The sequence below is a fragment of the Oppia nitens genome, unplaced genomic scaffold, assembly GCF_028296485.1.
Source record: "Oppia nitens isolate AA-2021 unplaced genomic scaffold, nextdenovo-longstitch-racon4-pilon3 scaffold5_pilon_pilon_pilon, whole genome shotgun sequence".
In the NCBI taxonomy this organism is placed as follows: Eukaryota; Metazoa; Arthropoda; class Arachnida; order Sarcoptiformes; family Oppiidae; genus Oppia; species Oppia nitens.
Genome location: NW_026533243.1, coordinates 7,349,784 through 7,374,988, shown reverse-complemented (window position 1 = coordinate 7,374,988; position 25,205 = coordinate 7,349,784). Strand labels below are relative to the sequence as shown.

General features: G+C 20.6%; 1 protein-coding gene across 1 annotated transcript; it reads left to right on the top strand.

Moving 5' to 3' along the window:
- The first annotated feature begins 2,176 nt into the window (after window positions 1–2,176).
- Window positions 2,177–4,459, top strand: LOC128961929 (protein GDAP2 homolog). The gene is made up of 5 exons (XM_054308255.1): window positions 2,177–2,670; window positions 2,754–2,787; window positions 2,878–4,001; window positions 4,150–4,209; window positions 4,291–4,459. The coding sequence occupies exons 1-5, from the start codon at window positions 2,413–2,415 to the stop codon at window positions 4,351–4,353; spliced, it is 1,539 nt and encodes a 512-aa protein (XP_054164230.1). The 5' UTR covers window positions 2,177–2,412; the 3' UTR covers window positions 4,354–4,459.
- Window positions 4,460–25,205: the final 20,746 nt, after the last annotated feature.

Sequence of the window (25,205 nt, the reverse complement as noted above, 5' to 3'; positions counted from 1 at the left end):
TTTTAATCTGTATTTCTAATACAGAAAATAAACACAAAAATATAATATAATAACTAATTAAAATTTCAAAAAATATGATTYATAATAAATAACTAAATTATATAATTAAATTAAACTTATAAAATATAGTTACCGGTAGTTATAGAGTACATGCAATATAATGCATTAGTATCAGTACATTACCTGTATTGTGATTCATAAATTTATTACACACTATTTTTTTGTAAATCTACATATATTATATTGATCCTAGATAAATTAATATTTGTTTTTTATTATAATAATTACTAGTTTGTCCCGAGCAACATGTATAGCCGTGCAATTCTTTAACTAATTTAAAAATATTTACTATAAGTAATTTGAATGAGACTTAATTTGTTTATACAACTACTACATAACCTAATGTAACAAAACTACTGAACCAATACACATTAATTCGACTAAACTTTTGAGAAATTTTAGTTTTTATATATATTTAAATAATTTTAATAAAAATTGAAAATTTAATTTTTGCGAAAAAAAATTTGCATTTGAAAAAAATTTACTGAAATTTAACACATGTAGCTAACATGTGCCATAAACTCACACAATATAGCAAAGTGTAATTACACGACACACCAGCCTACCTGTCCCTAAAACCTACCTGAGCTCAACAAAAATTTAAAATTTCCCATAGAAATAACATTGCTTTAAATTAAAATTGAAAATTTTAACACAAATTGAAAATTTTTGCATTTGAGAAAATTTTGCAAAAATTTAGCACAGGTAGCTTACCTCCCGGTGCCCTGTAACTCATATAATATAGCAAAGTGTAATTAGACGACACCAGCCTACCTGTCCCTAAAACCTACCTGAGCTCAATAATCATTTAAAATTTCCCATAGAAATAACATTGCTTTAAATTAAAATTGAAAATTTTAACACAAATTGAAAATTTTTGCATTTGAGAAAATTTTGCAAAAATTTAGCACAGGTAGCTTACCTCCCGGTGCCCTGTAACTCATATAATATAGCAAAGTGTAATTACACGACACCAGCCTACCTGTCCCTAAAACCTACCTGAGCTCAATAATCATTTAAAATTTCCCATAGAAATAACATTGCTTTAAATTAAAATTGAAAATATAACAATATATTTTTAGCTTTGAATTAAAAAATGGTTGTTGAGGAAGTGTGCACACATACAAACAAACAAACAAACAAACAAACAGACAAAACAAATGTCTTAAAGTTATTAGGATATTATTGTTTAATAAAATGTTTAACAATTAAAAAAAACTTGGCTATTTAATATTAAAAATAATAGTGATAAAACAAACATTAATTAAAAATGATTGTGTTTGTTTGTTGTTAGCTTGTTAATAATTTATAAAAATTGTTATTATAAATATCTAATTATCTAAAAGTTAAAATAAATAATTTATATTATAATTATTAATTATATAAAACAAATCAACAATAAATAAAAACAACGATAGTCTATGACTAGTCTATTGGACTAAATTAGTATTATTAATATATTGTAATTTGAAAATCATTTGCATTTACAACTATACAGTATATTATGGGAATATTATGGGTATAACACAATAATTTAGAGTCAATAAATAATACTGTATTATATTTACAGTGGAAAATAACTTTTAAAATAATTGTAAGTTTTATAAAATAATTAATTAATTTTCTATAAATAGTTAAAGTTGTCGCTTATTTGTTACATTACAAAAATTAAATATTTTTGTTATTTTAGTTAAATTTATATATTATTATATAATTGAGTATTTTTTTTATATATTTATTCACCATAAAAACAGTTTTATCAATACTATTACGCAATCCCTTTCAATACTTTATGTGTACAAATCTTTTTCCCCYAGTTTTCCCCTTTTCCCACGTCCTCTATTGGTTGATTCAATACTGCTATTAGTTTAAATGACAACAAGTGTTATTAATATGAGAAAAGTGTTTACATTATATTAATAGTAGACACGCATTAAAAAAAACTTTTTGTTTATTGTTTTTCGTCTAATATTTGATTTTTGTTTCAAACATTTTTTATTAGCAAATATTTAAATAACAATTTATTGCTATTTTTTAATAGGCATTACATTCAGCAAAATTCAGTACTATTTATGATATTTAATACATTGTGTCTAATGTTTAAAATAATACCAAATTATCTCAAAATGATTTAAACTGATTGAATGAATGCATTGAATATTATTAATAAAACAGTGATTTTGTTGAATGCATTGAATGTGATATTAGTTGTCAACAAAAACTATTGAGTGATAAGACATTTATTGATAACATTTTGTTCAGTGTTTTCATTGTTTGTGTCGTTTCTCTGCATTTTTATCGTCACTTTTATTTGGTTACTGAAGAGACAGCAAAACAATAGCATATAAAGCGATGGACGAAAAGCCAGCGCTAGACTCGGCGGCCACTACTCCGCAGATCATTGAAACACATCATCTGAAACTGTGGTCAAAGATTGCCGCCAGAGATATACAAGACTTGGCGAGTAATCCGACGGACGAAAAGATGCACCGAAAGAGTCCGTTCCCGTACTCGCCGGCCATCAACTCTAAGGTCGCCCTTTGGTTCGGTGATATCACTCAGCTATCGGTGACGGCTATTGTCAATACAACTAATGAACACTTCAATGAGGTCTACAATTCAACCATTGATTAAATTAATTAATTAATTAATATAACCATTGAATTAATACAATTGTTTTGATTGTTAATTAGAGATCAGTTCTTAACGAAAGAATTCTTACTAAAGGTATGCCTTTTTGTTGGCCAACAACTGATTTGCTGTTAATTTATGTAATGATTTGATTTGTTTTTATTATTTTTTATTTCATATCGAAAGGCGGACCACAAATGAGACACTTTTTGGCAGAAAAGTTGCGGATCTGTAAGACAGGTGACGCAAAGTTATCTAAAGGGTATGATCTGCCGACCCGTTATGTCATTCATACAGTTGGCCCCAAATATAACCCTAAATATCATACGGCGGCTGAAAATGCGTTATATAATTGTTATTCAAAAGTACTTCAAATCAGTCGCGACAATCAATTCAAGTCATTAGCTTTTTGTGCGATAAATACTGCAAACAGAGGTTATCCCCGACAGTCGGCCGCTCACATAGCTCTTCGAGTTGTTCGCAGATTTCTTGAACATTACTCCGAATCTATTGAATTGATTGTGTTTGCCGTCGAAGACATAGATATTGGGTTTTATGAACTTTTGATGCCTTTTTATTTTCCCCGTTCGGAACCTGAAGAAGAGTACGCATTATATTATTTACCACAAGATGTCGGAGGAGATAATGGAGAACCTGTGATACCGGAGCGCGAAATACGAATACAAAAGGCCAAACCAAATACAATAACAAGTGTTGAGGAGAGTGTCGACCTGTCCAGTGGTCTCGACTCATCAGTCGCTGTCGGAAAGACAGCTTTTGCCAAAATGCAGGGGGATTTGGATAAATACAGGGGTCGGTCGGCAATTACTCCCAAAAATTATGATCCAATGACTCAAGAAATCCAAAGACAACATAGATATGAACGACTGTTGCGTAAAGCAAACGTTGAAGACTTTAGTGATTATATTAGTGCCCGATGTCTGTACATATCGGGTGAAGACGTAATGGGTAGACCTGTTGTAGTGATAGTCGGAAAACGATTCAGAGCCGACACAATGAGTAATGAGCGAACACTCATGTATTTGATTCGTTTATTGGATCCGATTGTCACCAAAGAATATATTGTGATATACTTTCATAGTATGACTCAAAAGGAGAACATTCCGTCCATTAGTTTTGTCCAAAATGTTTACAATCTTTTGGGTTACGAATACAAGAAAAATTTGAAAGCCTTTTATCTAATTCATCCGTCATTTTGGTGCCGTCTTATAGTTTGGTGGTTCACAACATTCAACGCAACTATACTTAAGCGTAAACTATTCTGCATCGGAGGCGTTGAATATCTAAAGGTTTGAACCATTTTTAAAAATTACATTTTTAATGATTTTAGCTTTTGCTTAAAAAAATGTATTAAAAGTTTTTCATAAACAAAATTTGTTTCAATTTTTATAAAATCTATCGATTCTGTACACTCCTGTGGTATATATCGTCGTTCAGAATGTAGTTTCACTCCAGAAACTACAGGTGCCGTCCTTTGTCATGGACTATGATTTTAAGGCAAATATATATATATATATATATATTAGTTAATTAGTTTTAATCAATTAATAATTGGTTTGTTTTATTTCTGATAATAAGGTTAACGGTGTTCGCTATAGTGAAGTACAATCACCACAACAACAAACAAATGACAGCTTATAGACAGACACACAAAGCATATGAAAAATGAAAACAAAAGTAAAGAAAAATAATTATTAAATAATTATTATTTCTCTTCATTTCCCTAATAATCGCTCAAAATATTTAGAATTTGTTTGTTTATTATTTATATATATATATATATATATAAATTATTCATTACTTTAATAATTAGTTTTTATTATTTTTATATGAGAATCGTTAATACTTTGTTGTCATAAATATTAATAAGTTATATCGAAACAAACAAATACAACAATAATGTTGAGACCAATTAATGAGACCATATTTTAATCAATTACTAATCCCATGTCTAGTTTCACCATTCAAGTGATTGATGTTTTTTCTCTGAGCTAAAAGACATATAATTTTTATTATATTAATTTTATTCTATACTAGTTTTCTTGTTAAATAAAAATATCAACAAAAAAGAGATAATAAATGAATCAAAATATTATATTTATATTCCAATTTTTTACCTAATTTTACCATAAATTTTTTATATTATTGATTTTCAATATTTGTATGATAACATTATTATTATATAGAATTTATGAAATTTTTATTTATATATATAAATAAAAAAATTGTTTATACTTTGAATGTTTATTAAACATTTTTATTTTATTGTTTTTTGTTTTTCTACTTTTTTAAAAGTTTTTTGTTACATTGTTTTCTCAATGAAAAATCAGTGCAATAATAATAATATCAGTAATAATACAGTAGTAACAATCAGGAAATGAAAAATAATAAATCTGTTATTAAAGGATACCCTCAGTCATAAACATTGATCTAAAATTTTTTTATATTTATATAAATTCCTTTATATTATTGCTACCATTACTCTCTCAATAATAATAATAATTATTATTTAATGTTGTTGTTTTTATTTGTTTTTTTTTGCAAAAATATTATTTTATAGATATAAAAATAAATATAGCGTAACTGTTATTACATGGTATATTTGAAAATTAATGTCTCATTGAAATTGATCAAATTTATCTATAGTTGTTAAAATCAATATATTTAATATTGTAAGAGTCGGTACTTATAAGTCGATAATATAAACTAAATTTTTAGCTCAAATTAGTTAAATCTTTTTTAAAAAAATTTAAATGATATTTATATTAAAATTTTGATTATTTTGAATTGGGGGGGGGGTTGAACCATACCATAGTATACATGTTTGGCAATCTATTAACAGTCTCTATAAATACTTTAATAATAGTTAATTTTAATACAATAGAAATATAATAACAATCTAATGATAATAATTATAATAATAATATTATTATTGATTTAATATATAAAATTGCTGTACTTATGATTCAAAAGACTATTATTATTTAAAACAATTTTTTCTTAGATTAGCATTCAATATAATGTTATAAATATATCTAATTATGTATTATGTAATGTTTAAATTTATAAAGCAGCTTATTTTAGTATACAGTCATATAGATATATTAGTAAACTAATTAACTAAATAAAATTAATAACAACTGTCGGTTATGCAAAACAAAATAATGTATAACACATATTGAATATTACTGTATATGAAAACATTTGTGATATCAATGAATTTTCACACATTTATAATTATTATCATAATATTAAGTACATTTTATACAATGATATGCATTTCACATACACACACACACACATACATACACACACACAYACACACACACACACACACACGAATTTAGTATAACAATAAAATGAATTAATTAATTAAAAAATATAATTAACACAAATGATAATTTTATTTTATGAGAAATATATAACATAATTCTAGTATATGTATAACAATACGAAACAACTTTTTTCAATATTAATTAATTTTTATTAGCTAATAATAATTATCATTGATATTAATTTTTTATATTTTTTTGTATATTGAATAATATAATGATAGTATATTATAAGTAAATTGTTAATATTAATATTATTTTGTTGTTGAAAACTATTGAAAAAACTATTAAACTATGTTTACATGAAATTATGGTCATCTGATTGTTTCAAAATGTTTACACAATTATATTAACACCTTTCCTGGTGTTGTTGATTAATGACTTACTCTATTTACATCTTTAAAAAATGTTTATCAAAATTTTAATTTAACATTGTTTATACAATTGAGAAAAAACAAATTGCAAAAAAATAACCATTAAATATAATAGATTTTATTTATTCACTTATTATATACAATAAGACAAACACAAAGGAGTTAATTAAATAAATATTTTTTAACGACTTCTTGTTGTGGTTAATATATTGAATGTGTCTATGTTTTCATTATTAAATCAACAGATAGTTTATTAACCTTTTTTTATTAATTAATGTGATTTTTTGTATGTATATATATAAATTAGATAATGAAAAATCTTTAATTTTAATCATTGATTGAAATACGTTTACTTATAAAATGTTTACACCTTTATATGTTTTATTCTAGACTATTGATTGAATTAAACTATTTATAATAATTTATAAATGAATTTTATTTAGAAGTAATATTTATATTATATTTATTTATTTATTTTTATTATATTTTGCTCTATTGATTAAATAAAGCTTAATTTAAAGGAAATGATTTGTTGATTCAATGTTTTTTATTGTTTAAATTTATTTGCTAATAAATTATTTGTAAATAATAATTATTATATGAATATATCTAATAGCCTTTCAAATAAAAAAAAATGTTAGTAAAAATTATATTTAATAGATTTTATTTTAAATTTTTATTACTTACAGTAATGATATTATAAAAGTAATTAATGAATGACTGACTGACTAATTGAATAAATGAATTAAAAATAAAATTAATAAATAAATAATAATAATAATTGCTTTGTAAATGTTATTGTTATTATTCTAGAGAGAGAGAGAGAGAGAGAGAGAGAGAGAGAGAGAGAGAGAGAGAGAGAGAGAGAGAGAGAGAGAGAGAGAGAGAGAGATACTTTAATATATGAAAATATAAATAATATAACTATTTAAATTTAAAAAATATAACAATTATAGAGAACGGGAGAAAAGAGATTAAACAATATAATATACGGTTAGGAAATAACTAAAAAGTGTTATATTTTTGTTTTTGTTATTATTGTATTATTATTATTATATTATATTATAGTTTATAATAATTTAAGAAAAATAAAAATTTATAATAAAATACTGACTTTTATTATTACATTCTTTCGAAGGACGAGAAGGACGTTCAGTAAAAAAATATATGAGTGAATGAGTTAGTGATTAGGCAATAGAGAGTGAGTGAGTGAGTAAATTGTTAAGTAAGTGTTTATGAATGAGAAAAGGAGAGAGAGAGTGAAGAGTGTGTTAGAGAGAGAGAGAGAGAGAGAGAGAGAGAGAGAGAGAGAGAGAGAGAGAGAGAGAGAGAGAGAGAGAGAGAGAGAGAGAGAGAGAGAGAGAGAGAGAGAGAGAGAGAGAGAGAGAGAGAGAGAGAGAGAGAGAGAGAGAGAGAGAGAGAGAGATTAGATGAAAATAAATGAAGTGAAACAAAATCATATTAACAAACAGGAAGAGTATTATTATAAAAATTTTAATATTTTATAATAAAAAATTGTATAAAACACCTGTAATTTAATACTAATAAATTGGTTTTTAAGTTATAGTAATATTTAATGTTATTTAATTTAATATTATAAAAGTCAATTTTCGTGTGTCATTATAATTTTATTGCTAATTAAATAAACAGTTTTATTGACTTTATTTTGTTAAAGAAATAAATGTTTGTAATTTATTTTTGAATAGAATATAAAAGTAATTTAAATTTTTATAAATCTATTCAATCAATTGATTTTGTTTATAAAATTGTTATTAGAAATAATGTGAAGCACTAGTAGTTTTGAGTTTAATAAACATCAGTTTATTTTAATGTAATTTTACGAATAGCTTAAAATTATTAAGGGTTTTACTTATGTATAAATAATATTATTTATTTATTTGGGATGTTTTTATTTGTTGGTTATATGAATGCAATTTAAAAATTTAAAAATCAAGTTTTACTAACAGGTATTAGTGATGATAGTGACAGTACCTGTTTGTCCATATAATTGATAATAAGCGAGATTTTAGTTTATTTAAAAAAATCTAATTTAAAATTTTACTCACATTTATTTATTTGTTTTTAAGTTTGAAAAATAAAAATAGATAACTTTCTTCAGTAAAGTATTTGTTGAGTTAGAAAAATAGTAATTTTAAACTAAAATAATAGTTACCGAAAATTTTTCGGTATAATTTGAATCTCATATTCATATAGCCATCGCTTATATGACATGAAAATCGGCTTTTATTTGACTTTTATTTTTATAAGTAAATGCAAAAATAAAAAATTAAGTAACAAACAAACATTGGGTCATTTTTCTCATTAAATTAATAAGTTGTTTCCCAATTGCCATTTGAGTGTGTTATTTGATAAACAATATCTTTGTCATACATTTTATTGTAACCAATATCCCAAAAGTTCATAAAAAATTTAATAAAATATATTGAATTTCAGCTTTCATTTTGATATAATAATTGGTGACATTATTTCTTATTGTGTGTGTGTTTGGTATTTGTAAGCAATTTTGTAAATACAGTTCAAAAGTAATACTGTATGAATGGTCTCCTTATTATATTATATTATATTATTATTTTTATTGTATATCAATAAATTAAATTAAATTAAATTAAATTAAATTAAATTAAATTAAATTAAATTAAATTAAATTAAATTAAATTAAATTAAATTAAATTAAATTAAATTAAATTATTAAATATAAAAGCGATTATTACTTATAATAGAAATGATAGGATTGAGTCAAACGACAGCATATTTGAAGAATTTGTTGCCTCAAGAATTGTATGTCATTTTATAGTCAATTCAATTATAATTAATAATATTAATAATAATAATTCAAAGGATAATAAATAAAATAAAAAAATTTAAACAAAAATTTTACAATATTTGAATATCAAATATATTTTAGGCGACAACTTTAGGGAGTGATTAAAATAATTTTTTTAATCATAATATTCATATACTGACTTAAGAGATAAAAATGAGTTTAAAATATTTAAAAATATAAGTATATATTAATTTTAGTATAATTGTTATATTAATAATATTAATAGTATTGGAAACACATATTTTGTAATAATATTTTTGTTATATAGCTTAAAGGGAATAATTTGATTTCAAACAGCGATTAAAAAGTAATTATAACTAACCTTCAACAACAAAAATATAAAAAACGATTATTATTATTGGTTTTATAAATACTAAAAAATTATATTTATAGATCATTTAGTATGGATTTAAAATATCTAATTAGAGGCACATCTCTTACGTTTCTCCCACTATTTATTTTGACTGCAAAACAAACTAATATATTGATTATATAATACTTTATATAATAATACTTTTCATTTATTTATCTGATGAAAAATAATATCAAAATTAGTTTTTAATTTTTTAGTGAACTGTATAAACGCTAGAATTTTAAAAGATTTTTATTTAGTATATTATATAACAATTTTAATTAAAATTATTTTTATCATTTTGATTATTCTGGCGACAGATTTTGAACAAAAAAATTATTGGCAAATGTTATGTAAAATGAAATGAATATTACAAATAAAAAATTTAAACTAAATTTATATTTGAAGGCAACTTAAGAACAACCTTTTGATACTAATTAGCAAAATAAGACAATAATTTAATTTATAACTATTATAAAGGTATTAATTAACTCTTTATATTTACTTTATTTGAATAAATTAATTTGATATTGAATTGACTTAAAAATAAATAGCAATTATAATATTTTTGATTAATTATATTGTATTATTTATCATATAATAATAATAATAATTAATTATGTTTTTAAATTTTATTAATAATGAGGATTATATAATATTGTAATTTAATATTATTGATTTAATTAAATGTTAACTCCCATTGACATTATATATATTAAGATTTATAATTTAATATAATGTCAAAATAATAGTTTTTCTTAATTTGAATATCATATAATGTTAGGAAAAGTAATTTTTGTTAGTTTTATACATTTAAAAAAACTAAAATGAGAGTAAAAAAGATATTTGGATAAAATTAATCAAAAATTTAATCTGATTTAAAATTTTGCATATAAAATTTGTATTATTTTTATATTTTTAAATAATTTAAAAGGAAAATATTATTAATAAATTAATTATACTATTATTTTATTTATTGAAACTCTTGAAATATGTTGTAAAGTAAAAATATTAATTTTTTCACTTTAAAGAATAAAAGAGGTTTTTATGTGATAAACTTTATTGATAATTCGGTTTTTATTTTTAAAAAATTTTATAATTAAAAATAAACAAAAACAAAATCATATTTGACTAAAATTTCGAAAAAATTTTTTTTGGGCGATTTAGATATCAAATAATATTAATTAAAACATAACATTTAAATATTTTGCATATTTTGCAACTGTTAATTGCTTTTAAAAAATTAGATTAAACTAAAAACTCATAATTTTTAACAATGAATACAAAATAATAATAAATATTTTGATAATGTTATAGAAAGTTGTTATACAGTAAAATATAATGTTACTATAAGTACAATGAAAACATATTTATAATTATATTGTTAACCATTTGTTAATTTTTATATTTTATAACTTATGTTGTGTTTAATCAGTATTTTATTGATAATTGAAATATATGAAGAAATTTAGTTCATTTGACTACAACAAATGTTAAATATTGTTTAATTGCAGTAGTTTTTAAAATTTATTGAAATAATTTGAAACATTAAAATATAAAATATTTATTTAATTATTAAAAGCATTTATTTAAAACACTAAACAAGTAATCACATTATGACAAACATAGACAACGATTTTCAAATAGTTTTAAAAATGACAATTTATAATATAATGGTTGTCTTAAACAAATATTTTTAGTAAAGAAATATTAAATGTTAAGGTAATTATAATAAATAAATATTTTCAATAATAATAAATACGAAGGTCTATAACATTAATATACAGGTATCGTATAATTTTCAACTAACATTTGATTTTATAATGTCTATTAGCTATATATATTTAAATAATTTTATTTTTGAATAACATAATGATTATTAAAATTTGTCTCTAAAATATTGAACATTTTATGACTGGTCTATCTATATTAAACATTACTAAAAAGTGCACTATATTAGCAAATTATTAATTTAAATTTATAAATTTAACTAAATAACTTTATAAATTTATTTTAAATGATAAAAACATCAGCATTAATACATTTTGACTTATTTGCTAAATTATCAGAAAATATGTTTATTTATTAAACTCTTTTAAAAAATACTTTATGGGCTCTGATTTTATTCAACATTTGATGTTTTTAATTACTTGGCATTAGTCCAATAATATAAAAAATAAAATGTTTTTTTTATTCATTTGTGTAATTATTAAATTTACCGTATACTTAATATATATTAATTCAATAAGTATTTTTTGTGTATGGATTCAAATCTACTGAATATTTAATGTCAATTTTATAGAAAATAAAATTTTTTGAAACTTAAGATTAGTTTTTAAAAAAAATAAATTAGTAAAAAAATGAAAAAACTTAACATCACATATTTAATTTTTTATTTTCTTAAATTATACGTTTTATGCAAATAATATTAAATAATTAACAAAATTATAAAATACTGGTAGATATGTAATTTGAAGTTTTTATTATAAACTTCAGTCTAAACATATACTGTATTATTATAATTATTTGTTTGAGTAAAAACATTTCCGATAATTTTGTGGCTTCATTTCAAATGTTTAATATTATAGTTATTTTTGAGCTAAAAATAATCTTTCATTAAGTAAATGTTTGCCAAAATTAGTTCAATTGATGGCTACAAAGTTAACTGTTTAAAAAAAAGAAAGTTTATCAATGATTAATACAGTCATTATATTGTTAAAACATTAGACCACAAGTCCCTATAAAGCTGTTAGTGATTGCAATTTACAAATGTTTAATTACACTTAAATATATTTATAATGAAACTGCTATTTATATAATGTTTAGTATTATATATTTAAGAGTTCACAAACCATTTGACCCTAACATTAATAAATTTATTAACAATTATTTATTTTGTTTGCGAAATGTTTTTGTTATAATTTAATTGAAATAATAAAATGCATTATTAATTGAGTGTGTTTTAGTTTTATAATTATTTTGTTTAAAATAAATTCCATGTATTTTATTATATAAACACAATTATTTTATATTAAAAAATAATATAAAATATTCTTTTTGTTTAAATTATTAATTATTTTTATTTAAAAAAAAGTTTGCTTACATTTGTTTATATGTTATATAATAACATATTATATTATTTTCGATAATAACGAAAAGGACTTTTTGAACTTTTATTTAATTTATAAAATATAAAACATTGCATTTGAAATACAGCTGTTTTCATAATATATAACTAATAATCCATTCATTACATGACTTACAAAAAAACATTATTAAACGTTTGGCGAATTTTGATAGTTTTTTTCAGATTAAAAAAATAAGAGAATAAATGAAACTAAGACTGTTTCTGTAAATATCTACAGTATATACCGTATAAATATATATATATATATATATATATATATATATATATATATATATATATCATATTAGTTATATATTTAATAAAACTATTTATATTAATTTTTGATGTCGTTTAATGATAAATTTTGATAGAAAACCAGTTAAGCATCAAATAATAAATACAATATACAGTACAGTATAAGCTATTAATTGGAGTTAATATATCTCTTTCTGTCTCCAAATATCAGTAAAGTCGGGAAAATCTGGTTTTTCCAACCAATGGATATTAATTAGCATTCTTTACGATTAATGGCTCATAATATCCAATCCATTACTTACAGTACTGTATATTATATGATAATACTTTATATACTGTAAAGTTATGTTTGCAAACCCAAAGATAGCAATTACCTTGAATTTTTAGCTGACATAAAATAAGTGCACAAATTTTGTTGTTGAGAAAAAACAAGTATACCTAATAATAATAATAATAATAATAATAATAATAATAAAATAATAATAAAAAATAATAACCAAAAAGTAAACTGTTTTTAATCAGCACTTAATTTGAGTTTTACTTTACTTTTACTTAGAGAATGGGTGAGGTCTGGACCTGTGCTACCAGTTCTCACTTTTAATGTCTGTCTCTTTTCTCTCTCACTTTTATACTGTATTTGTTGTATTATTGCCAAAAAATATTATAGTTTTCATTACAAGTACTTATATTTTGTTAGTTATTAAAAGTTAGTAAATATTTTTCTCTAAAATTATTTTTTATATTTAACAAAATTATTTTTTTAAAACTAAATATCTGATTACAGAATTGTTTTGAATTAATTAATTGATTAATACTTTTGTTTAAAATATGATACAACAGACAACATATTATTTTATTTGACTTTTTTGTTATAAAGTCTGTTATTACAAAATACTGTTTTATTATTAATCATTAAAATTGTTTAAATAAGTTGTTGTTACTAACGATTTAATATTTTTTGAATATTACATTTTTGAATAGTATATATTTTAATGATTTTTTAAATTGTATATATTTAAATTTAATAAATCTTTATATAAAAAACACTTTAACTGAAATTTATATAGATATATTGTATTTTTAAAAATATTTATTAATAGCATTTTGTAGAAATTTAAGATAAAATATAATTTGTAATCAAATAAATTAAATTTAATGAATACAACAAATATTAAATTTATAATTAAACTCAATATTAGTTAAGATAATTTTTTATATTAATATAAATTTTAATTAATTAATTGATATTGTTTATTAAGTTTATACAAACACGTAAACGCGATTATATTTTAATTTTAATAATTATGTATAATGAATTATTGATTTTTAATATAACATTTATTAAAATACAGTATAATGTTTAAACATTTTTATTATCAATAAAATTTAAATAAAACTAAAATATAAAAATAACAATTATTAAACTTTTTGCTTGTAAAAATGTAAAAATCTTGAGAAAATCAATTATAATTAAATAAAATAACCAGAATAAATGATATTTTATTTATTATTATAATAAATAATTTGTAATATATGTACAGTATTTATCTAAGTTATAAATATGTTATATTTATTTATTTAATAAATACAGTATATATTGATTAACAGTCATTATTACATAAGTGCTTAAAATTTTTAGGTCACTAATGTTTTACATAATAAAAAGACATTATTTTCCTTATTAACATTATAAGTATTATAACGTGAAATTTAGTTGATGTTTATTTATTTATTGTAACCAAATTTTAATGTTTAAAGAGTTTAGTAAAAATATTTTATAAATTTAGAAAATGTAAAAATGTTTTGTATACTAATATATTTTTATTAAAAGGTTTAGCAGTTTTATTAAAATATGCAAAAATTATTATAAATAATATTTGTTTATTGGGCAATAATTGCTGTTTTATTTTAATTAATAAATTAAAATTTTTATTTATATAATTTGTTTGACATTATATTTAATTAGTAAATTGAATAATTTATTATATTACTAATAGTAATAGTTTTAATAAAGTATTTACAAACAAAAGTTTTATCAAAATTTGTTTGTTGAAAACAATGATTATAAAAATTATTTCTTATTTTATTATCAATATTTATTAATGTGACAAATTAACATTTTAATAAACATTATTTTTTTGATTAACTATATGTTTGTYTATTGACCAGAATATTTATGTAACTTAATTAACAACACCCACCATTACATATTGTATATGATTTCTCCCACTTTGTATTTCTATAATTAAATCTCATTTTACTGAATCCCATATCTAATACTCTAATTAATTGGACTATAATTTTCGTCAATTTTAATCTTTATATAATCTAAATGCCTAGAAAATTGTCATATATTTGATAAATAATGAATTGCTATTTATTTATTTTTTATTTAAAAAAGTGTAGTTTAAAAGTATTTTATTAATAATTTATTTTACAGTATATCTAAAAATAGTTTAAATTCTATAGTAATTCCCATTTGTGTATTTATTTTCAACAAGAGTTCACTACATACTGTATATACACATAAATAACTATTTTTGTATTAAATATGATTAATATTATATAGTATATACCGATATATATATAAATAATTTATATATGCAGTACATATTTAATAGTTAGTTCAATTTAATAGAAACTGTTTTTATACGAATATTTTTTATAATATATATTTTTAGATAAATATGTTGACTATTAAAAAAAAGTTATCATGATAACAGATAATGATACCAAAAAAGAGAAAAAATATTTTATAAATATTATATAATTGATAATGTACTGGTTTAAATAAATATTTAATCATCAGTAATAGATTATTATTGATATATTAAAATTTTATTATAAAAATAATTTTCATATACAAGTACAGTACATATATTAATATACTGTAGTATTAAACAAGTATAGTATATTTAATATCATATTTTATGATTACCAAATGAAAAAACTTAAATATAATCTTTAATATAATGTGTTTATTCTGAAAGCATTAACTTATATTTTTTTTATTTGAGTCAAACATAAAGCTAACATTTGTATTACTAATTGGTTTATTGGTATAACACCCCCACATACATAAAAAGTYTATCGATTACTTTACCAAAATAATAATAATAATAACAAAAATAATGAAATACTATATCAAATTTATATACTATATATAATATCTATAGTATAGATTCTATACAATATAGTATATGAAAGCCTTGGATTGTTTTGAGTCACAAATACTTTAAGTCAATCTTTTTTTGTTGAAATTGAAGACATCCTCTGAGACTACATATACAGTACTATATGTTTGTATAAATTTGTTATTTCTATGTTGTTATCTATTTGTTTCAACTTATAACTCGCTATTCAATTGTATTACAATATATTTTTAAAAAAGCAGTTATGATGAGGCAATCATTTTATATATTTATCAAAAGCTAAAATTTTTCAGCTATAATTTTTTAGTATATACATATACAATATATATAAAAATATTATTTATAGATTTATTTTTTTCAATTTTTAAACTAAACAAATATATAACTTAAATATTAGTTTTTTAAAAGGAGTTTTTTATGATTAAAAACTGAAATATAAATAATTGAAAAGTTTTATTTTAGAAAATTATATTTTTCTAGAATATTGAAATAAAAATGTATTGATTTTTTTCAAAAAGTATATTAGTTAAGAAAATGATTTTAACTATTTTATAAATAAAAGAATATTCTGTTATTTTCATTGATTTCACTTTTTTGGATTTTTTTATTTATATCTTTATGATTAAACTTGTTTTGTATTATTACACAAAACATTTTATCTACAGTGTATTTTTGTAAACCATATCCTACATGTATACATAATAATAATAATTTTACTTAAAAAGTAAATTGAATTGAATTGAATATAAATTAATATAACAATTTATATACAGTCAATAATCCTATTGTTGTGAAATTTGGAAATTTTTTGGACCAATATTTTTGTAGTTAATATATGTAGTAAACAATATCTCTATGAACTACTATATAGTCAGTGATCTTTCAGACGGCTATTCATCATAAGCTATGTGTGTGTTGTGTTTTAGCGTCCAAAACAAGATTTAGAGGGTTTGACGCAAACAATTGGCGTCAAAACTATAATCCATTGACGAAACACTTTCATATCGATTGATGACGACATACATCGCATACATCCCTTTCTTTTACATCACTATCTCTAACAACACAGATGTGTATATACACTGACACTACAAACTAATAAAAGATAAAAAACAAAATATATTTTCTATAAAAAACATAAACAGTAAATGTAAATGTATTATATTATTTAATTATACTATATTTTCATTACTATTTTAAGGCATTTATTATTTTCTAGTGTAAATGTTAAAAAAAAAATATTTACAACTCATTTAATTTTATTGTTAATTCATTTGTCAATCTAATTTATTGTGTAAATCAAATACGTTTTTCTCATTAATTATTAAGCATATGTAATATTATGTCTATTAGTAATAATTGATTAATAAATACATTTATTTATTATTTGGTCTATTATTGAATAAAATAATATATTAATAAGTATAAATATGTACCGGTATAAGGTTCAGTATATTTTTATACTGTTTAAATTTTGCAAATATTAATAATCATTATATCAAAAATTTATATATTTTTACGAAATATTCAATAAAAAATAAGTTTAATTAGAAAATTTTAATAATTATCAGACATATGTGTTTTTATTATATTTAGACAAAAATTAAATTATAATAATATATAAAATAATTATTTAATAAATAAAGAAAAAACATTTGAATAAAATATTTAATAAAATTAGCCAATATTTTTAAAAGTATATATTTAAATATTTAACATTTATGTGTTCAAATTATTTATATTTATAATTAACAATAATATTTGAGTTATATTTTTATAAATTATTAATAAATACTGATTTTGGTTTTGTTATAGATTAAGATCTATTAATTAAATTCAATATATTCAATAATTAGTTTAATTATTTTTCAAACTAAATTATTATTATATTTTGTGTTTTATTTTAATATTACCAATCATAATCAATTAATTAATTTTATGTCTGTTATACTTGTTATGAAAATAGCTTTTTAGTTAAAATATTTGAATAAATATTATTTTCAAATATAATTATAAAATCTCATCTAATAATGTTATAATTGTTAAAAAAATATTTTTGATTTTAATAAAAATACTCATTATTATTAAAATTTGAACAATTTGTGTAAGCATTAAATATTTGAAATATTTTTCTCTGTTAAACTAAACAAATAGTTACATACTTTAACGTACAGTATTTTACTACAATATATATAATAATAATAATATATTGTTTAATATTATTATTATAAAACAACTCTTGTATATTATACAGTATAAGTTTTAAAATAATATTGTATTTTATAAAATTTCAACAAAAAACTAATTTTTTATATATAATTTTAGAATTTCTTTAAAAATAGGTTATATGTAAACAAAATTCCTAATAAAATATTTATTTATATTTTTGAGCGAAATATTTTCTAAAATAAAACTGTCGGACACATGTTATACTGTACATGAAATATATGGGTTATATAAATAATTATTGACTTTATATGTGCTCTCGTATATGTCAAGTGCAGGGACGACAACACCATTATATCAATAATTCTCAATTGATTTATCAAAATGTTGTAAAAACTTAATGCCTATCCATATAATATTAGGTGTAATGGTCTATCACTTACTCACTCACTCGCCCACTCATATTATATATTACTACAGTATGAGTATTAGTAACTCTATAAAGTAATGTTTGATTATAATATCATTAATACTTTGTATTAAATATATATAATTAGAGTTACTTTTTATTGACAATATCTAATTTAAATTTGTAAAATTATTTCTACAATTATAAGTAATTATCATTAGTTGTATTTTTGTTAGTTATACTAATTGTTTATTTTATTGTTTTACATCACTTGGATTTATAGTAACATTGTTTTCCATTATTATGTTATGTATATATTTATATACATTTTTTCAATTAACAAAATCGCTTTCAGTTATTAACCGATTTCCAGCAATAATACTAAATAATTAATGACAACAATAATAATAATAAAAATCAAACTGTTTTTCTGATATTAAAGTGTGGGTTTTTATGCCAAAAAATATCTTTTACATTTGAAGTATAGATAAACTTATTAGTTATATATTAGTAATTTTTTACTGGAATTTTTTATTTTTTCCAAATACATAACATTATATTAATTAGGCAAACAATATCCCGGATTAATATAAAAAATTAACAAAATTTTATTAATTTTCACATATAACTTATTTATATCCTTTCATTATATAAATAATAATAATAATTTTATTTGAAAAACACATCTATTATTTATAAAATAAATAAAATATGATTTTTTTTATAAAAAAAAGATTGCTTATTAAGATCTACAATTTTATTTTAATGAAATTTATATTTTTACATTTGAAAACATTATACCTACATATTTTTATGTCTATCCTCTGGGATATATATATACAAACACAGCAACAGACATATAATATATTTTATGTCTAATAATGTCTTATAATAACTCTCTCTCTCTCTCTCTCTCTCTCTCTCTCTCTCTCTCTCTCTCTCTCTCTCTCTGTCTGTCTGTCTGTTTGTTTGTTTTACTCTCAATGGGCAAAAAATTGGTGTTGGATAACAATTTCTCTATAAATTTAGTTATCATTATATTTTAATGTAGTTATTCTTATATTTTCCATTAATATTTGATTTGATTAGAAAACATGACAACATCAGTAGCAACAACAACAACAAAATATTATTATCTAATATAACATTAGACAATATACTTAAAATACTTAAAATATTTTTTTCTGACTCTCATTAAATATGAACTAAAATTATATATCGATTTTATTTTGGTCTTATTTATTATGTTTAATGTGTAGATTTTATAAATATATTATAAAAATATAGTATACAAAAATACATGTATATCGTATATAAATTTACAGTACTGTATATGTTATATATTGCAATATCCAACAGGGGATACAACACACTGTAATACTGATCCCAATGTAATACACGTTGTCTCTGAACCCACACTTATAAATTTATTTGTATTAAAACAAACTACTAATAAAACTTGTCTATAGTAATACTTAAACCGATAATTATATTAAACATTAAAAAAATATACAGCATTATTTGTTTGAAACAAATTTAATTAAGATATAATTCAATTATTTTTAAATGTTATTTTTTATTGTTTATTTAAAAACTTTGTGTTTCTATTTTTATATATACTGTAAATTATATACATTGCAGTTATGTGATCAAGTTAAATATTTTAGTTTTTTAAATAAAATATTAGTTTTAGAAATTACACTATAAATATACTATAAATTTAGTAAAAATAAAATGATCCTTAAAATAAATTACAAAATAACTATCTTTTTTCATATATTATTTTATGTATTGAATATCAAAGTTTGTACCGTAAAATAATATATATAACATATACTAGTACTGTATATATACCGTACGGTAATATTCATAAGTTATAAATACAATACTAGTACTCATAAAAGCATATTATTGTATCACATTAGATGAAGTATTGAATGATTTATTGTTTTTTTAAGTAATAAATATGTTATTTTAAATTTAATATTCAGAATATAGTACACTATTATTATTATTATTATTATTATTATTATAATATAATATAACTTAGACATTAATTTTAAAACTAAACACGTTTATATACAGTAGTCTATATTCAGTACAATGTGTGTATGTTTTGGTGTTAAGATAAGATATGTTTTTTAATTGAAATAATATTTCACAATAATCGCTGTTTACTTATAATTATTGTACATTTAACTCAAAATTTATTTATATATAACTATATATTTTTAGTCAAATATACAAACACTATATATAAGAATAATGTTTGTTGTAGTCATTTATCAATTGATAAAATTCTCAACTCTCAACCAATTTACGCCATAAATAGAAATCTAATATTTATTCATATTATTATTATTATTATTATTATTATTATTATTATTATTATTATTATTATTATTATTATTATTATTATTATTATTATTATTATTATTATTATTATTATTATTATTATTATTATTATTATTATTATTATTATTATTATTATTATTATTATTATTATTATTATTATTATTATTATTATTATTATTATTATTATTATTMATATTATTATTATTATTATTATTCATATTATTATTATTATTATTATTATTATTATTATTCATATTATTATTATTATTATTATTCATATTATTATTATTATTATTATTATTAACGTCATCCACAATAACTGTTGCCATAGAGAGAGAGAGAGAGAGAGAGTGAGAGATAGAAAGATAGAGATGAATGAAGAGAGTAATGGATGAATGAATTAGTAAAACAAACCCTAATATCTGTTCATTTTATTTAAAAATTTATTCATCAAATTCTTGCGTTTATTAACAATAATTTACATGAAATAATCAAAAAATATTATACAATACAATACAATACATTTTTATAAATTATTATTTTTTTAATAGATATTAAAAGATATCATTTTCTGATAATAAGAATTAATATTATTATTATTATTTAAATTTTTATTATCTTGATTTTAGTACATTGAATGAATGAAATGATTACGAAAGAAATTATTAGATAATTGGTGTGAAAGGAAGGGTTGAGTATTAAAGGGCTAACCCTTTAATATAATTATTTTATGATTTAATTGTCTTATGAATAGTTAAGTTAGAGATTACGCTATTATTTAAGTATTATATTTGATAAGACAAGTAAAAGTTAAAAAAATAATTTTATGTTGATTTTTTAATAAACACAAACATAAAAGATTGTAAAACTAGAACTCGAAAAAAATAATTGAGTGAAAAATAAAATTTAAAAATACTGTGTATTACCTAAAACATAAACGTTTATTGAAAAAAACGTGTATTATAAAAAAGTTTATTATTTATTGCACAATTTATAAAATGATATGTCTGAATTTATAAATTTTTAATTATTATTTTGTAAATATTTCTATATTAAGGAAATATTTTTAAATATAATGACATTATTCAAGTACTTTAATATTTACAAACAAAAATAAAAAAATATTATCAACAGTCATGCAGTTATTTAATAAACTTATGTATAAAAAATAGGGATTTTTATTTTATTTATTAGGATAAACACATAACAAATTTACATAAATTAATAATTCAATGGCTTTTCTAATCATTCAAATAAAATAAAAATCTTAATCTCTCTCTCTTTCTGAAAGTGGAACAACTTTGTGATGTCAAGAGAGCTCATCCATAGAGTCATAACACGCAATCCGATGCCATAAGAGTGCAATAAAAGGGTCAATCATTTACATTAACGCATCAGTCGTTTGAAAATATTTTTGTCTATTTATTTTATTTAATACAATCTAATTTAATCTTTCATTCATAGACACACACACACACACACACACACACACACACACACACACACACACACACACACACACACACACACACTCAAACATATTGTATATCATTTTGTAAAATTATTGATTAATTTATTAGTTAATCTTATATATTAATACTATTTTACTTTTAATTGATTAAAAAGAGAAAGTGATAAAAACAAATAAAATAAAGTAGTTTTCTTTACTCAGAATGGGTTTACTTTTGTCAGCGAAGGACTTTTACGAGTATTAAACAAATATATAATACAGTATATGCTATACTGTAGTTGTTTACCATTTATAAAATGAGTGATAAAAGTATGAGAAATGTATATATTATAGTGAGAGACACTACAAAACAATGTCACCGAAAATGTAGACATTAAGTGAGGAAAAGACATAAACAGCAATTGGGAGAAAACAGTCTTTGTTTATCTGAAAAAGTCTGCTTAACTGATAATTTAGGTCTAAATCTATTGGGGATTGTCTTGAAATTAGGCCATCACTTAACCATATGCTTTCTCGCACATTGTTGTTATACATTGTTGACTACAATTGATATTAATAAATGATAAAATGTAATATTTATATAAACTATTTACATTACAGTATATATAGATAGAGAAGATATTTGGGAGATTCAATAAAAATTTTAATCCTATTTTTTGGAGCAAAATTAATGCAATAACAATGAAAATATAATAATAAATTTTATGAAAATATTTTATATAATCTTCTTTGTCTAGAATTTTTATTTTGTATTATTAAAAAATATTTTTAATATCATTATTTACTGTATATTATTATATTTTTATGTCTTATAAATTTAACTTTCACTTATACACTACGCAAATGCACAAAAAAACTTTATAATATAACAGTATATTTATTATTTGTATTTATGTTTGTTAAATGAAAATACAGTAAAACTTTCGTAATACTGTATCATATAATATAATAATTTGTGGTTCAGATTATTATATAATTGTAATTCAGGTCTTGTTTGGTATTTAAATTGATGTTGTAGTTAGCCTTATAGTATGAGTTCAGACAGCAATAAAGCGCTCAACAATTATTGTGTTCAATATCTTTGTGCTATTTATTTGTCCTATCAATCGACAAATTGGTTAGTTATTGATTTAGTTATATATATATATATATATATATATCTTTCTCTAATATACAATCTCTAATATATCTTTTTCTACAAATTTAATTGTAATTTATATATTGATTTTGAAAATTTGTTTTCAATTTTTAACATATAAATACAGTATATATTAGATTTTAATGAAACAGCAATATAAATGTAGAGTATATAAAAATTTATAGTAACATCAGATTATATGTTTGCAAAATATMTATAGAAAGTACAGTATGTGTTGCAACTCACGCACAAACCATCTCTGGTGTGATTGGGGGGAAACGGCTAATCAAACAGTTTTTACTAAATATTACTACTATTTAAACCATCGATATATTAGTTCAATCCACTTATGATTTTTATTTTGATATGTTTGCATTTAGTTATTTCATTATTAAGAGAGAGAGAGAGAGAGAGAGAGAGAGGCGCTGTTTTTCATGATTAATAGACTATTCCCTAAAGTTTTCATTGAATTTAATACATATTATCTGAAAAGTTTTAGATATGAAAACTGCTGTTTAGTTGAATTGATAAATAAATGCGAGTAAATAATTGAGAGAAAGTGAGTGTGTGTGTGTGTGTGTGTGTGTGTGTGAGAGAGAGAGAGAGAGAGAGAGAGAGATGCTAAATAATTGTTAGACCTGAATCAGCTTTTCCGGTAAAAAACTATAGTGTTTTCTCAACCAATTAGGAGAGCATATAATTGTCGTTAACAAGTAATCAATGACCAAACAAACAGACAAACAAACAAAAAAACAACAAATGATCCGTAAATTATTGAATCCTTTTTGCTGAGAATAAGAGCTCATAAATAAATATATTATTTATAGTTTTGTCATTCATATAATAGCTTTAATGGTATTAATGCTAATGTATTGGCAGTTAACGTAACGCAGAAAAAACACATTAAGGGTGTATTATATCGGTATTATGTGTTTTATAAGGGAAAACCACAATAAAAAACAAAGGTTTTTAGGTGAGAACCCAATGCTTGTATGGCCTCATCTGTCAATTGACATTATTGGAGGCAAATATTTTTATTGATAAAATATATTATTTAAAAAATTTGTGGGCGACACTTAATTGTACAGTTAATAAATGTTAATTAAGTTGGCTTAAGGCATGTATATAATTTATACACAGTATATAATATTATTAGACATCTAATATTAAATAATACTAATACAGATTCTTTATGTCAATTCTATATACAATTATATAATATAATTTTATGAAATTCCAAGCAAATAAATTTTGATTATAATGAGATTCAATTTTTAATGCATATTAATATGATTTTATATATGTTTTAAGGCAATTAAGTTCTTAAAATATAAATTACCAGTAATTATTATTATTGAATAAATCTGAAAATACTATATTGTTTAAACAATTAAATTGAATAAACACTAATATAGTACACTAATATCCAAATTTGTTTTAGCTTTGAAATCTTAAGTTAATATTATTAAAATTAGAAATTGAATATGTATATAAGACATGTATATTAGATTATATTT

What these genes read in the sequence shown, in the direction of transcription:
- LOC128961929 (XM_054308255.1), top strand. Translation starts at nt 2,413, where the DNA reads ATGGACGAAAAGCCAGCGCTAGACTCGGCGGCCACTACTCCGCAGATC. An exon ending in CTAATGAACACTTCAATGAG is followed by an intron (nt 2,671 to 2,753) that starts GTCTACAATTCA and finishes ATTGTTAATTAG; the next exon opens with AGATCAGTTCTTAACGAAAG. An exon ending in TCATGGACTATGATTTTAAG is followed by an intron (nt 4,210 to 4,290) that starts GCAAATATATAT and finishes TCTGATAATAAG; the next exon opens with GTTAACGGTGTTCGCTATAG.